Source organism: Ahaetulla prasina, chromosome 5 (assembly GCF_028640845.1).
Source record: "Ahaetulla prasina isolate Xishuangbanna chromosome 5, ASM2864084v1, whole genome shotgun sequence".
Classification (NCBI taxonomy): Eukaryota; Metazoa; Chordata; class Lepidosauria; order Squamata; family Colubridae; genus Ahaetulla; species Ahaetulla prasina.
This window is the reverse complement of record NC_080543.1, coordinates 55,935,485-55,952,266: the sequence shown is the minus strand read 5'-3', so window position 1 is coordinate 55,952,266 and position 16,782 is coordinate 55,935,485. Positions and strand designations below refer to the sequence as shown.

The window sequence follows — 16,782 nt, the reverse complement described above, 5'->3', positions numbered from 1 at the left end:
TAATATAACATATTGTTGCAGAGAGATGTCATTAAATCTGACATTACACTGTATTACAAAATTGATGCAACTGTTGCAGCAAAAACTTGATATACCAGATATGCCTGCGATTTAATGGACATTACTCAGTTAAGTGAGAATGAAGTCAAATTTTATCCATTCTAACAGAAGTCCATTAAGCCAAGATTTTAGTGTTATACACTTCAATAAGGAGTGATTAATTTGTAGCTTACTATAGTGTTCCCAGCTATTTGTAAAATCCCCTGCTGCTTGGCCAGAAATGTATTGTATCCAGACAGCTCGCCTATCTGGAACCCACACCACATTTCTGACATCAATACAATTGAACGTGTCCAGAAATATTTTACAAGAAGAATTCTTCATTTCTCTGAAAACAACAAAATACTTTCTCCCACCAGACTTGAAATCCTAGGTTTAGAAAACTCCGCCGCCTTCGACAAGACCTAAATTTAACTCATAGAATCATCTATTGTAATGTCCTTCCTGTTAAAGACTACTTCAGCTTAAATTGCAATAATACAAGAGCAACCAATAGATTTAAACTTAATGTTAACCGCTTCAATCTAGATTGCAGAAAATATGACTTCTGTAACAGAATCATCAGTGCTTGGAACAAATTACCTGACTCTGTGGTCTCTTCTCATAATCCCAAAAGCTTTAACCAAAAACTCTCTACTATTGACCTCATTCCTAAGAGGTCCATAAGGAGCGTGCATAAGAGCACAAATGTGCCTACTGTTCCTGTCCTATTGTTTTTTCTTATACATATATGCTTATACTTCCTTATATTTCTTCATATATATGTTTATATACTATATAATCATTTTGTGTGATGCTTGTGTGTATTGTTGCGACAAAAATAAAAAAATAAAAAATAAATGCTATTTAGCATATTAAACCAAAGGATATTTTGAAAATCTCTATCGAGTTTTGTTTTTTTCACCTTTCCTATTACCTATTCCTATTAGTATCTTTTGACTATCACTTGTTGGTTTTATCTTACGACTTGTGATTGTATCTTATGATTTATGAGTTATCGCTTTGTTGCTTGTATGTATACTGCATCGGAGACAGATTTCTTGTGTGTCCAATCACATTTGGCCAATAAAGAATATTCTATTTTTCATTTCGTTATTAATATAAGACAATCGATCGATTACAAAGGAAACTTCGCTGCCCTTCGGGCATTTCTATACACCGGTCACTTTCCCGCCCTTCCACATCCGTTGCCAAGGGACCACTCACGTCACAGGCCTTCCTCCCTTTTCCCCACCTACGTTTTTTTTAACTCCGCCGTCCCAAAATGGCCGACTTCTTCAATTACCTTCCCGGCAGTGACTTTTGTCTCAATCTATGCCTGGTCTAGCGAGGCGCTCTAGCTAACAGGACGAACTCGACTGTTTGATATTTCTTCCTCTGCCCATGGCAGCAAAGCGAAAAATAGTCAAAAGCGGCGGCGTACGGTAGGGGGCGCTATAATGACTTCTAGGCTGTGACGCTGCTCTTGCTGCAGCAACGGGGTGGGAGCGAGGAGCGACTCGCGGCGTGCGCGCTCTCGGCGCCGTTGCGGTAGTTGGTTTTTTCGCGCTTGTTTTCCCCCCCCCCCGATTCTTCTTTAAACCTTCCCGCAGCGGCGGCGGTTTGGTTGAAGAAGAATGTTCCGCAAGGCACGGCGCGTGAATGTGCGGAAGCGGAACGAGTCCGAGGACGACGACGAAGAGCGAGATGAAGCGTTGCCGTCTCAGCCGCCGCCGCCGCCGCCAGGAGGTGATGGGCCTGCGGCAGAGCCTGAACTGCCAGCCCTTAAGCCACCGCTACTGCCTCTTCCGACCGGCTGCGTCCCTCTGGTCTCCTCCTCCTCTGCCCCGTCCTCCGGCGGAGGCTTCGCTTTTAGCAGTCCTGAGGTGGTGGGCCGGGGAGGCCCCAATTTGCCGGCCCCGGAATTGCAGCCGCCTCAACTCCCGATGGCGCTTGTCCCGCTGCCGCCGCCTTCGCAGCAGCTGCCATTGGGAAACAACGGGCTGTCTGCTGTTTCTAAGCCGAAGGAGCGGAAAAAGGGCAAAGAGTGGGGAGCCGCTCCTGGGGTGCCCCGTGGAAGCCGCAGCCTGCTCAGCTTCCAGGACGAGGAAGAGGGTAAGCACGCGTCGATCCGGCTCCTTTTCCTTTTTCCTCCGGGACCGGGGCCTAATGCTTCGTTTTTGTTTCTCCCTCGCCCTTCACCCCGCATACGAGCGCTTGTGCTGGTCACATTAAAAGCTCGACCAACTCGTTATTCAGAGGTACAGGTAGTCCTCGACTTAACATTTCATTTAGTGACTGTTCGAAGTTACAATGCCACTAAAGTGACTTATGACTGTTTTCACACTTAACGACCATTGCGGTGTCCACATGGGCACTTCGTCAAAATTCATAGGCTTGGCAGTTGACTCATATGGTCTCAGGATGTCAGGGCCAGGTAAATCACCTATTGTGACCTTCTGACCAGCAAGGAAGCCAAATTCACTTAACCCTGTTACTAAATTAATGACTGCAGTGATTCACTTAACTCTGGCAAGAAATGTTGTAAAATGGGGCAAAACTCATTTTAATGTCTCACTGAACGACAAAAATGTTGGTCTCAATTGTAGTCAAGGACTGCCTGTATTAGATTCTTCAAACACGCCAATCAACTCCTGACTTTTTCCTTATACTTATTTGAAACTTAGTGTTCTTCCCAAGCGAAGTTTCCTCTACTTAGAAACATTCCCCGTTCAGAAAACAGCACAATTTATATCAAACTTGGAAATGTTTATGTTTTGTAGACTTTCTCCCAGGCTAGGAATTAATTAGGCAGCCTTTTAACAGGGAATTTTGGGAGTTAGTTCACACATCTTAATTGTCAAATTTGAAAAATACTGATCTATGGACCTTCCTTCTCCAGGCAGGTGGCTTCTAAAACATATTCGGCTGTAGTTCATATAGCTCCCAATAATATGTCCACTACAGGGAGAGACAATTCAAAATGTTTAGAATTGTAAGGTCTGGCGAAAAACTCTTGTCAGTTTGTATGTGTTTTAGCAAAATTTGGGATTTATTATGCCTCAGATGTATGAGAATTGTTTTACAGGTGTGTGGAAAAGAGGTGCTTGAGTTCCCAAAATATCTTGGTTAAATATTGTTATAAATGAAAGATCAGCTGTGGGACTGAAAGGAGGATAAGAAACATAGATTTTGTTCATTAAGAAGAGACCGAAAGTTATCACAAATGTTTGAGATGTTTTGGATTTCCGGGGAAATTGAAAAGAGCTTCTCTTTGACATCTACAGCAGAATAAAGAATTGGCCAGGAGACCAACTCTTTGTAATTCTTTTCATGACGAGAAAACTTGAGATTGCCCACCAGTGCTACATACAGTTGCTTCTTATGTTACATTGGAGATACAAAAGAAACCACCTTATATCTTAATAATTAAAAGAGATAAACAAAAATAAACCAAGAGAGTGACCTGGATAATTTTCCTATATTGGATTCACAAAAGAGGCTTATTAAACTTCAAAGAATTTTGTGAGAAGGGATAAAGAAAAAAAAGAAAAGAAATCAAGTTGTAAGCCATTATTTGAAGGGTGTAAGGATCAAGATTGTTAAAAGGAATATAAAGTTGGCCTATTTGATCATCTTAAAATAGAAATGTTATTTCTGGTAATCCTCAATGGATTTCTTGTCTTGGCTTATGTACTTCTCATGTTTCTAGGCTTTGCTCAATAAAGTTCTGTTAGATCTGATGTTTCCGTATTACCTGTCAGTAACCTGATATATCCTGAAAAGTGTGTTCTCTACATTCCTTAAACTCTTTAGGTTAGGCAAGTAGGAACTAATCTTTTTTGATACCTCACTGTTGTGGGATCCATTTTAAGAATCCTGTTTCACTATTATAAAGAACGTCCAAAATAATCATTTTAAGTACTACATTTTTTAAAACTATATAACTTTTGGTGGGTTGTACTAAGCAACAAGAGTCAAAGCAATTGTTATTAAATTTTTCAATTTCAAAAGTTTCTTGTGAAGAGTCATGAAGATGATTTTCCAGATATTTTATAGCAGTGTTGGCAAACCTTTTCGGCACAAAGTACCGAAACGGGAGTGCCTGCCTGCTGAAAACTGGAAGATCAGCTGCCCGGCGTGCATGCACGCACCGGCAAGATGATCTTCCGGTTTCTGGTACGCACATATCAGTTAAGCGCCCCCACAGCCTGCCACTGAGAACAAGCCAGCGCAGCTCCCCCTCCTGCCACTTCTGCCAAGGAAATGCAACTGCTTCCTGGCCGGCACGTCTCTTACAGAGGTGCCAGACGGACATTCCTCCCATGCGGATTCAGCTCCTGTGCAGCCCTGCCACCCCAGCAGTGACAGTCACAGGGCGAGGGGCAGGAGCAACTGGCCTGCAGCCGCTCCCCTGCCCTCGAGCTGGGCCCTCAGCGGCATCTCCATGCATGAGGAGCTGTGCTCTCCTCTGACCCTCCTGTGGCTGCTCGCCGCCCTGATGAAGCTCCTCTTCCTCCTGGCTGCTCCTGGTCTGATCTCTGATCTCCTGGAGATCAGAACAGCAAAACGAAGCTACTCTGAAAAGCTAAAGAATCAGTTTTCAGCAAATGAACCAGCAAACGTGGAAAACTCTTAAAAATATCACCGGCTATGGCAAACCTCCTTCCCAGGCTGAAGGTAATCAACAACTGGCAGATGACCTGAATGAGTTTTACTGCAGGTTTGAAAGGAAACTACAACCACCTATCTCCACAACACCCATCTCAGACACACCAACAACAGCCAAGCCTCCTACAACTGACCCCATTTCATTGGGTTCACAACCTCTAGTGATCACATAAAAGGAAGTGCAGGACCTATTTCACAGACAAAAGCCAGGAAAAGCTCCAGGCCCAGACAAGATAACTCCTTCCTCCTTAAAAGTCTGTGCTGACCAATTGGCCCCCATCTTCACCCATATTTTCAATAAATCACTAGAGATGTGCTATGTTCCTTCTTGCTTCAAACGCTCTACCATCATCCCAGTGCCGAAGAAGCCCACCATCAAGGAACTGAATGACTACAGACCAGTTGCTTTAACATCTGTAGTCATGAAAACCTTTGACAGGCTAGTGCTTTCCTACTTGAAAACCATCACGGATCCACTGTTAGACCCCTTGCAATTTGCATACCGAGCAAATAGATCAACAGATGATGCTGTTAATATGGCTCTGCACTACATCCTACAACATCTTGAGTCTCCAAAGACCTAGACTTTAGTTCAGCATTCAATACCATCATTCCAGACATTCTTCTAACTAAGCTAAACCAGCTACAGGTACCGGAACAGACTTGTAAATGGATCACAAGCTTCCTAACAAATAGGAAGCAGCAGGTGAAGCTAAGCAAGATCACATCAAATACCTGTACAATTAGCACAGGGCCCCGCCAAGGCTGTGTGCTCTCCCCACTTCTCTTCTCTCTGTATACCAATGACTGCATCTCCAACGATCCATCTGTTAAGCTACTGAAGTTCGCAGATGACACAACAGTGATCGGTCTCATTCGAGACAATGACGAATCCACATATAGACGAGAGGGCAAACGACTAGCCTTGTGGTGCAACCAAAACAATCTGGAACTGAACACGCTCAAAACCGTAGAAATGGTGGTAGACTTTAGGAGAAACCCTTCCATACTTCCACCTCTCACAATACTAGACAACACAGTATCAACAGTAGAAACCTTTAAATTTCTAGGTTCTATCATATCGCAAGATCTAAAATGGACAGCTAACATCAAAAACATCATCAAAAAAGGACAACAAAGAATGTTCTTTCTGTGCCAACTCAGTAAGCTCAAACTGCCCAAGGAGCTGCTGATTCAGTTCTACAGAGGAATTATTGAGTCTGTCATTTGCACCTCTATAACTGTCTGGTTCGGTTCTGCAACCCAACAAGAAAAACACAGACTTCAGAGGATAATTAGAACTGCAGAAAAAATAATTGCTACCAACCTGCCTTCCATTGAGGACCTGTATACTGCACGAATCAAGAAGAGGGCCGTGAAAATATTTACAGATCCCTCACATCCTGGACATAAACTGTTTCAACTCCTACCCTCAAAACGATGCTATAGAGCACTGCACACCAGAACAACTAGACACAAGAACAGTTTTTTCCCGAAGGCCATCACTCTGCTAAACAAATAATTCCCTCAACACTGTCAAACTATTTACTAAATCTGCACTACTATTAATCTTCTCATAGTTCCCATCACCAATCTCTTTCCACTTATGACTGTATGACTGTAACTTTGTTGCTGGCAATCCTTATGATTTATATTGATATATTGACCATCAATTGTGTTGTAAATGTTGTACCTTGATGAACGTATCTTTTCTTTTATGTACACTGAGAGCATATGCACCAACAAATTCCTTGTGTGTCCAATCCAATCACACTTGGCCAATAAAAATTCTATTCTATTCTATTCTATCCCAGCTGGAAGCGGCAGCCCAAGAATCGCTGCTGCCTCCTTGCTCCTGGCGGTAGCGGGTGAGGTGGCCAGCCGCCTAGCCAGCAAACGCTGCCGCATGCGCCCAAGCTGGCCAAGTGCTTTGGACCACGGATGCGTGTTGGTGCTGTGGGCTGGAAGGCTGGAGCCGCACAAGAAGCCTGCTCGGGCAAGGAGGGAGGAAAGCCCCGGCCCGCCTGTCCTGGCTGACAGCTCTGCTCCCCTAGGAAGCGACTTCCGGGTTCCGGTGCAATGACCAGCTGGTCTTCACATGTGCAGGAGTGCCAGAAACTGGAAGAGCAGCTGCCCATCACACATGCATGTGCCAGAAAGATGACCTTCCAGTTTCAGGCACGCACATGTGTCTTCACACACGCATGCGTGCCAGAAATTGGAAGACCAGGTGGCCGGCACGTACCAGGAACTGGAAGATTATCTTCCCCGCATGCACACGGGTGGCTGCTTTTCCGATTTCCAGCACTCCCACACACGTGAAGACCACCTGTCCCACACACCAGAACCTGCAAGAGCAACAGGCGGTGGCTCCCATGCCCGGAGAGATGGCTCTACGTGCCACTTCCAGAACGCGTGCCCATAGGTTTGCTATCATGGTTTTATAGCTTTATAAATACGGTCTAATTTTATTATTCACCTATTGACTAGAAATCTCGGGAGAATTAATTCTTTTTCCTCAACACCTTCATTCTTCTTTCCTCTACCTCTTACGCTTTCCCATATTTATATCTCATCTCAGTAGTTATACTGGGAGAGAGACTACCAAGAGCAGTTTACAGTCTAGTAAGTTACAACCTAAAGCAGTTTAAGATAAACTGATTTAACGCAATGAAGTGTCTGTCTTTCTTGAGTTTAGCAAATGAAAGTAGCTAATGAACCCATGTTTTACAAATTATACAACTATAAGCAAGTTTATTCTTCCCATTAAATGGATTAATTAGTTTAGAAATTTATTTGGCTTAATACATCTCTGAATTTATTAAAGGAAGAAAAGGAGTCTTTCTTCCGGTGTTTCTCTCATATGATGGCTAGAAGAGCTCCTTGTGTTCAAAGTAAAATACGAGCTTGTCTTTTCTAGGCTGAAAGAATAAAACTGTGATTTCTCCTAACATCTTTCTACATTAGAATAAAGGCATTGCCTGTTTGCTGCACAGGAGATGGATAGGGGAAGATTGCATTCTGTATACAGTTGAGTGAGAAGTACAGAGTGCATATATGTGATATTTATTCTTCTGGAAATGGAACAGCTTGGAAAAGTGTTGAGAGTTGCCCCCTCTGATGGCATGTGAGCCGTTGCCCCAGTTCAGCTCCACTGCACATGCATGCGAGCCTCCCACCAGCCAGCTGGTCTTCAGGTCTCTGCTGCGATTGTGCGGGGGGGGGGCACATGCAGGGGTCACATTTGCATGCGTAGGGGGCGGGATGCATGCAGGGACGGGGCGCACATTGCATTTTGAGGGTTTGGGTGCGTGCACATGCACTTTGGACACTCAGTCTGGAAAAGGTTAGCCATCACTGCTCTAACCAGACCATGTTGTTCTGGGATAATTTGATGTTTTGAAATAAAGCTTTCAAATTGAAAGTGGTCTATTGTGTCCTAAGGATACTGAAACAGACTGTTTTGCATAGAATATATCTGAAATACGTTCAGCGTATTTCTTCTGAAAAATGCCAGTCTGTGCTAGAACTCTCTTGAATGTTCTGTACCTATATCGGTGAAGGTTTGGCAATTCACTTGAAACCCCACAGTTTGCCCGGAGAAATCTGGCAGTCTGCATTTGGTCTGAGTCAGGACTTCTTCATCCTTGCATTAGTTGTTCTGGCTTCAGAATTTCTGTTTGTTAAAATTATTAGTAGTTATTCTACTTCAAACTTCAGAAATTAATTTTAACCATTTTAATTTATTATCTTTTTGTTTTCTCAAAGAAACCGAAGTTTTTAAAGTGAAGAAATCAAGTTACAGCAAAAAAATAGTAAAGCTGCTTAAGAAAGAATACAAAGAAGATCTTGAAAAGTCAAAGACAAAACCAGAAACAAATGCTTCAGCAGATGGTAATCTTAGTTATATATTTTAAAAATAGTTATATTTCTCCATTAAAAGATTATATCTATTTCAATCTACTGGATTTAAGAGAACACAATCTACTGGATTTATGAACACTTTCAATGCACATTTAACGATGCTTAATAAATGTAACATTTGGACTGTTCTGAATAGGAAATAAGCATTATTTTAGAAATGTTTGGGGCACATAAGAGTTGCTTTTCATTTGATTTATATTGACCTGTCTCACCTTGTCAGGCAGGGTGATACAGGTCAATATAAATCAAACCTTGGTTTTGTAAATTTTAGAGGTGAAAAGTAGTAATTGGGAGAACTGCTCTGTCTCTTTCTGTTACTGTTTTGATTTTCCTCACCCTGAGTTTGTTCTCTTGTGCTGTTTCTCTATTCATCTTAGGATGTCATATAGGTATTTGTTGTCTCATGGGACTTTGAACTTTATAAGACAGGAAAGACAGGAATATGTTCATGATGTACTCACAGTATTTTTAAAGAATATTACTGCTTTAAAAATACAACAAATAAAAATTAAAAAACCAAAATACAGAAAAAATATTTTAAACATTTAAAATAAAATTTTACAAATTTTAAAACTATTAAAGTTCAATGTTTAAATTGTTTAACAAAGTAGGTATTGATCACATGGGATCATAGTGTCTGGGTTTTTTCCATTGCATCAGTAAAGAGCCAATTTAACTGCTAAGTGCACACATTTCTTTAAACCAATCTTTGAAATTTGGTGCCTTTCTGAGAACATGTCTTTTTGTTGCAATCCAGTCACAATAGAGCCATTGTTCATCAGTTGATACATTCCAAATTTTAGGAGTATTATTCAATTTAATGACATCTCGAAATATTAGTTCCTTTGATAAACCCTTATTAAGAATAGTAAGGAAGTATCATCCAAGGAGATATGCCTAATTTCTATGTGGTAACATGCCTTCAAATATCTGTGTAAACAGCAACTATAGATTTAGATTTAGATAAATACCATAAACAGAATCTTTTTTTGTAACCCTTATAATATAGCATTGTTTTAAATAAGGTAAAGGTAATCAATATCATACCATCAGCTCCAGTATCATTATTTGCAGTGAATCTAGGATTTCTCCCCCTATTTTTAATGTATATAATTTGAAAATGTCATGCACACCCATTCACAAAATAAAATTGCTTATGGGTTGGATCCATGTTGTGAATTGGAAATTTCCTATTTGCTGTCCTCAACTTGAAGGATTGGGAAATAAATAAATTATAAAAGAGAGAATACTTTGAATAAATTATAAAGCAGACTATTGCCTCATAATTGGGGCATAATTCCCCCAGTCAAAGATATTTCTACTAATTAATTCCTGTTGCATCACATTCTGTCTAAATCAACTGGATCTCTTGCCCAAACTTTTCTGTAATAGACAATAGGGCAGAAGTCCTGATTCTACAATGGAGAGTAGGTGAAATCTTTGGTTACCTTGGTGCATGCAGGCCCAAACAAATTTTCAGGAGAATTGAAATATCTCATGTTTGACAATTATATAACTTCTGTGAAAACATATTCTAGATGAACACGTATATGCAGTGTATGATGTTTTAATGAATTGAATTTAATGCTTCACTGTAATGAAATGAAATGTGTAAATGTAGTATGTATAAATAACATTTTCATAAAGAGATTTGAAGTACTGAATAGATTTGTTTCACAGATGAACAAACTGCAGACAAAGTAGGACTTTTTAAAGATATAGTTCAGGAAGATGGGGCTACAAATAGTGAACAAGGAGAAGAAGAAATGGAAGTTGAAAGTGAGAAGGAAGAAGAAAAAAACAAAGCTGCAGGAGCATTTTCCAGTGCTTTGTCATCTCTAAATGTTCTTCGTCCAGGTTAGCACATTTTCCTTCATATTTTTCAGGAGTTGAATAATTGTTCCTTGCTTGATAGGTAAAAATACAGACTACGGTAATAGGGTACTGTTAGAAGAGATACTTGTTTCCAGAAAAGAAATGTTTCTAGTTCTATTGGTATGTTTTCTGTTGTTTTGTCTATTTTTTAATAGTTTAAAAAGCTAAATTTTTTATTTTGGATATATGGATTTAGTTGTAATTCTGAATACAGTGGTACTTCGGTATTCAATTGATTCTGGGAGGGACGTTGAGTACCAGAAACGATGAGTACCAAAGAAATTATTCCCATAAGGAACAATGTGGTGAGTCACAAGGCAGCCGACATCAACAAGTTCTAGCTTGTGTGTTGAGTACCAGGATGAAATTTTCACGTCAAAAACTGTTAAATACCAAATTCAATCAGTTTCAAAGCAGTTGGGTACCAAGGTACCACTGTACATTTATTTGGCTGCTAGTCTCTTATTTCTTCTTTCATATCATGTAAAAAGTTATCTTTTCTGGATAAATTCATCTTTTATGTTATATATAATTTTGTAAATTTTTGTTTCTATTCAGTGTGTTCAAAATTATTTTCTTAAATCTTTTTTTTGATACTAAATTTTCTATTTTCTGATCTGATAATATATCTTTTTATGACTGTTTATTCTGCAATATTCAAATAACTTTAGATCTTTACATACCCACAGAGTTGCAAGAAGTGTATTAGTTCTCTATTGAAAGAGAATGAGGGAATGGCTTCTGAGGCAGAAAGCAATAGGAGAGGACAAGCTGACTGGCATTTGATGCCAGTCATGTTGATAGAAAAGTTATAGTGTCTTGCCTATTTTTCTGATGCAGATTTTCAGTTAGAGTTGCAGTGTAACAAGTAGATACTAGAATCAGATGTAACTGCTAACTTTTAAAACCTAACCCTTTTCCCCCTCAGGAGAAATTCCAGATGCTGCTTTTATTCATGCTGCTAGGAAAAAGCGCCAAATGGCTCGTGAACATGGAGACTTTCTTCCCCTTGACAATGATCCTGGTAAAGGGCGTCTTGTGAGAGAAGATGAAAATGATGCCAGTGATGATGAGGATGATGATGAGAAGCGAAGAATCGTTTTTTCAGTGAAAGAGAAGTCCCAGAGGCAAAAGATTGCAGAGGAAATAGGTAAACTTTTAAGAAGAGAAAAAAGATAAATGAACTTACATTTCAAATATTTGTTTTCTAATCATGGTTTGTTATATGGCTTCCTCCTGCACTGTTCACCTGTCAGCTTGAGTTAGATCCAGATATGAAAATATTTTTTTTCAGTAACTAGGATGGAATTGTAGACCGCTCTCAAAGAACCGGCCAATTAGGGAAATTTTAAACTTTTCCCTTGCACAGTTACTCCTCCATGAATTTGTATGGTAGATCTTAGAAGACACTAATGGTGATGGTTTATTATATGGAATCTCAGGTGTTCAGTAGACTAAAACACAAATATATCAATTTGCAGAATTATCTTAGTGATTACACACACACATATACACACACATATGTACATACATATGCACACACTTCTTTTGGATTCTGTCATCAATTTATGTCAGGACACTACAATTAATAATCCAATTTCAATAACTTGCTGTACTGGTTGTAAAATATGACTCTATATAACCTGCAGTGACTACTGGGGCATCCTGAGCAAGACAGGTCAGAAAATCAACAATTGAATTGAAGCATGGGGTGCATATTAATGATGGTGTAGACTAATAGTGAAACATATTGTCAAGGGTGAACAGTCTTCCTGGTTTCTATGACTAATTTTAAAAACAGCTATAATTTCTTTAAATTGCATTAAATTTGATTTAAAACTCCTATAAAATAGCTTGTTTTTATCTATTTAAACATTAAAAACATGCATTATGGCATTAGAAAAATTAGAATTCTGGTGGTTAGCTGAATTCCATTTCATCAGGTTATTTCATATAGAATTCAGAAAGATTTGTCAATGTTTTCTGCAAAGTGTAGAATATGAGTAGAAGTTCTAGAACAGGTATCCTTAAGCTTTTGATAAGTATCTTTGGACTTTTTAGAGTGTGGCTACTTGAGGGGACTTGTTTATATAACAATTGCTAGATGAGCGAGAATTAGTAATAAAGAACAGATTTACCAAAATGCAACCTATCACTTTCCCTGATGTTCCACCCCTGTTTACCATTCCCCTTCTTAGATAGTTATGCATACTTTGAAACAAAAAAACTGCATCTGCCTAGGAAGCTAGAGATGCCCTGAGTAGATGTCTAGAAGCATCTCTAGACACCAGGCCATTCTTGATATTTCTCCCTGAAAAAGAATCACAGAGACAACAAAGCCTTCAATGTTTACTTCTGATAGTTATACAAGTCTGCATTATTATATTTACCTTTGTATTTAGGTATTGAGGGAAGTGATGATGAAGCTCTGATTGCTGGAGAACAGGATGAAGAATTAAGCCGGTGGGAGCAAGAACAGATACGGAAAGGCATTAATATACCTCAGGCACGTATTCAAATATCTTAGGATTTGGAGCAACAGATGGTAGTTTTAGCAATAGTTGATCCAAGCTATTTGCCAAAGCAAAAGAGAAAGTAGTGAACATGTAGCAGAGGGATTTTGCCCATGAAAACTTAGGACAGACCATTTCACTCTGTCTCCTCTGGTTAGAGTTAGGCTTACTTGAACATAGATGTTATTGAAATCAAAAAGTTCAGTGATGTTTTAATGCACTAAATGAAATTAACTCAGATTTTGTTAAATTGTACCATGTCAGATTTCTATACAATACAATTAATAAGAATTCTATAGGCTCAACCAGTTGCAATATATTAAGATCACATAAAGCAATAAATGTAGATGGTACAGTACAATGTATTGTAACTTATCATTCTAGTTTAAATTTTATCTATCTAGCCATCCATCCATCCACCCAATATTCTGTGGGTGCGCGTATTCAGTGTTGTATATGCTGAAATAATGCTGCATCATGTTGATGATGCAAAAAATCACTATATGAAGATGTTCCTGTTAATCTTGTTAGAATGGAAATTTGAGATAGAAAAATTCATTTTTTTCATAACAAGCCAATATAATGAGCTAAATGTCATGCTAATAAGTTGCTTTACAAATTAATTGATTCTTAGATTTAATTGTTTTTTACTCTAATATTTTGTGCTAATTGTTTACTGTCCAGTACTAATTTTTTAGTGTAAGAATCAGCAATTGGTGCCCTAGACTAGTCTACTGGTGAATGCCATCTGCTGCTCATGTACCAGTACACCAGCAAGAAGCATAAATGGTGCATGTGATAGCAATTCACTTCAGGAAACTTAGACAGGTAGTACAGCATTCTTTACCCTCATCAAAGTGATCCTCCTATAAACTAATCGTTCACAAAGAGTACACATACAACTGGAATTTTGAAGTTTGTTGTTGCTATTTTTATGCTTTCTGGTTCCTAGTGATTGTTTTCAGGTGTTGCTTTCTTTGATACGTACTGCTTTGCCCAAGGAACATAATTAGATTGGTAATTTCTTACAGTAATTACTAAAGTTGTTTTTTGACAAATAATCTTGATTTGTAATAGAGTTTATAGAATCCCAGTTTTTATATGTCTGCATAACATATGTTTCGTTCCTGTAGGTTCAAGCAAGTCAGCCTGCTGATGTGAATAACCTCTACTACCAGAATGCTTACCAGACAATGCCTTACGGTTCATCTTATGGCATGCCTTACACATATGCTGCATATGGATCAGAGACAAAGTCTCAAAAAACAGATAACATAATACCTTTCAAAACCCCCAATAATGAGATGGCTCCTGTTACTATTGATTTGGTAAAGAAACAGCTTAAAGACAGGTAGGGCAGATCAACTTATTAAAATGTAAGACCTGTCCTCTAGGTTTCAGTCTGGGGGGCAGATCAGAATTTCATCAACGGAAGCCCACAGACTGGATCCTGCGTTGTAAAACGTAAGAAAAACTGTTCAATAGGCTATTTGCATTATTTTCTGGAAATGAAGCTTGAACCATTTTGAAGACTGGTACATCTTCTGTTCTTGGAAAAATAATTTTGTAACTAAGAAAAATTAAAAAAAAAAACACTGATGTTTTCAACTTGCTATATAATGATTGCATAATTTAAGCAATTCAAAGTAAGAAGGTAAACTTTTAAATTCTATATTATTTTAATTGGAAATGCAAAATGCTGTATAGTACACTAAATATTTGCTCATGCTTATGAATATATAAGTCCCTTGTTATAGTTTGAAATTGAACATAATTAGTAAAAAAATGGATAAATGAAAGGTTAGCTATTTGCAAACTTGATGTTAACCTCCAAGAAATTGCCTTTCATTATTTTTGTGTGCTTCTCTGATTTCTACTGAGACCATCAGGAATTAAGGGTCCTGAGTACTATGCCAAAGTGATACTTCTGTAGGTAAGACACAATATGAGAAAGTAATAGCAGAAGTAGCCAAAATTATTTCTGTCTTTATTTAAATCATAAAGTTTATCTAAGCGGTTAAACCATAATTCACTGTATGTCAAAAATCACTGGGTTGTATCCATCATAACTGAGAATAGGTGACAGCAAAGTAGTAAATATGAAGGATATTTGCTGAATGGAGATAGAAATAAGAGACTCATGTATTGAGTATATAACTTTTAGGTTAGTCACTGTTTTAAAGGAACACAAATGTCTTGAATGTTTATGGAGATTCTCAGTTATTCAGGTCATGGTTGTCCCAAAGGCGCTTTTTCAAAAGGCAATTGGACTTTTTTTTTTCTTTTTCTTGAAGACGTTTTGTTTTTCATCCAAGAAGCTGTTGCGTTTTGAAAAAGCACCTTTGGACAATAGCCTTAAAATAGCAGATATGAGGTATTCTACTATGAAACTATAGTTTTCTTGTTTCAGAAAGCTCTTTCCACAATTAATTAATCTTTTGTGGGGTCTTGTTTTATTTATTTAATAAAACAAAATAAATCATAAAAGTTAATTAAAAATGCAATTACAGCAAGATAAATTATAAAAAAAATAATCTTGAAGATTCTACAATATTCTTCATATAAAAAGTTGTGATTCTAGCAACTTACATGACAAGTAAAAAAACAAATTTGTAATAGGAATAAGGAATGTGTTTTGTCTCCTGACAGCAACCTTGTCATTGTTAGGATGATTTCTTGCTGTACAACCCCCCCCTTCCCCCATGTGTATATACTGTAACTTATACTGTGCTTTTGGATATAAACGTGTGTTCTTGGCCTTTAGGTTGGAGTCACTGAAAGAATTTCACAAAGCGAATCAACAACAACACGAGAGGCATCAGCAAAACCGTGATGATTCTACCAAGACAATTGAAAGATTAGAAGGGTCTTCTGGGGGTATTGGTGAACGGTATAAATTTCTGCAAGAAATGCGAGGGTATGTCCAAGACTTGCTTGAGTGTTTCAGTGAAAAGGTAAGAATGCAAAATATATCCCAACTTTTTCAGTAACGAAGTTTACTCTGTGCTCAAACATGTTGTCTTATACATGCCAGTGAAAGCACATGTTTGAAGAATTGGCTTTAAAGGTGGTAAAAAAGCATAGTAAGTTAACTTTTGGAATAGTTCCTGAAACTGAAGATAAGCTTTTGATACCAGCTTTATAATTCTTAGAAGATACCTTCTTCCAGAAAACTATTGTTATTCACCATTATGCTCCAATGCTTTTTAAATTACATTTTGCAGTTTTTGAGGCATTACAAGGTAATTACAGGAAAACATTGGATCCAAATAAATGGTGTATGCACCAATTATTTACAATTAGAATTAGTTAAGAACATTGAAACCAACCCAATTTCAGTTTCATGCCGATTTCACATGTTGGTTTCCAAGGAGAGTTATAGATTGTAAAATATACAATTATTCTGTGCCTCTTGTTCTGAAGCCTGATACTTTGTGTCAAATATCATTCCACACTCCCAAAACTTGATTTCACCCAGTTTATCTATACTGTTTAATTGATATTGTGGTTGTTGAAGGATGCCTATTTGTCAAAGTTCACAACTATTTGCACACTGTGTAAGTCCTATTACATATCATTTAATTCTGCATAGATAGGCATAGGTTTGCACTGTAAGCTTAAAAGCTTTTAAAAAAACCAAAAACTATATTAAAGTTATTTTTAAAGAAGCCTTGCTCTGGAGCCTGATTAAAACTTTAAGCTGTCTATGGAGAGCCCTACCTAATATCATGTGCACTATGAATTGTATAATATATAATAT

General features: G+C 38.3%; 1 protein-coding gene across 1 annotated transcript in view; it reads left to right on the top strand.

The window, feature by feature from the left end:
* The first annotated feature begins 1,553 nt into the window (after positions 1-1,553).
* The window catches only part of PAXBP1 (PAX3 and PAX7 binding protein 1), a 32,241-nt gene continuing 17,012 nt past the window's right edge, over positions 1,554-16,782 (top strand). Inside the window, exons 1-7 of the mRNA XM_058186621.1 lie at positions 1,554-2,154; positions 8,479-8,604; positions 10,315-10,491; positions 11,438-11,659; positions 12,912-13,015; positions 14,156-14,373; positions 15,787-15,976. Coding sequence (XP_058042604.1) covers positions 1,677-2,154; positions 8,479-8,604; positions 10,315-10,491; positions 11,438-11,659; positions 12,912-13,015; positions 14,156-14,373; positions 15,787-15,976 — 1,515 coding nt within the window. The 5' untranslated portion in view covers positions 1,554-1,676. The remainder of the gene's footprint in view (positions 2,155-8,478; positions 8,605-10,314; positions 10,492-11,437; positions 11,660-12,911; positions 13,016-14,155; positions 14,374-15,786; positions 15,977-16,782) is intronic.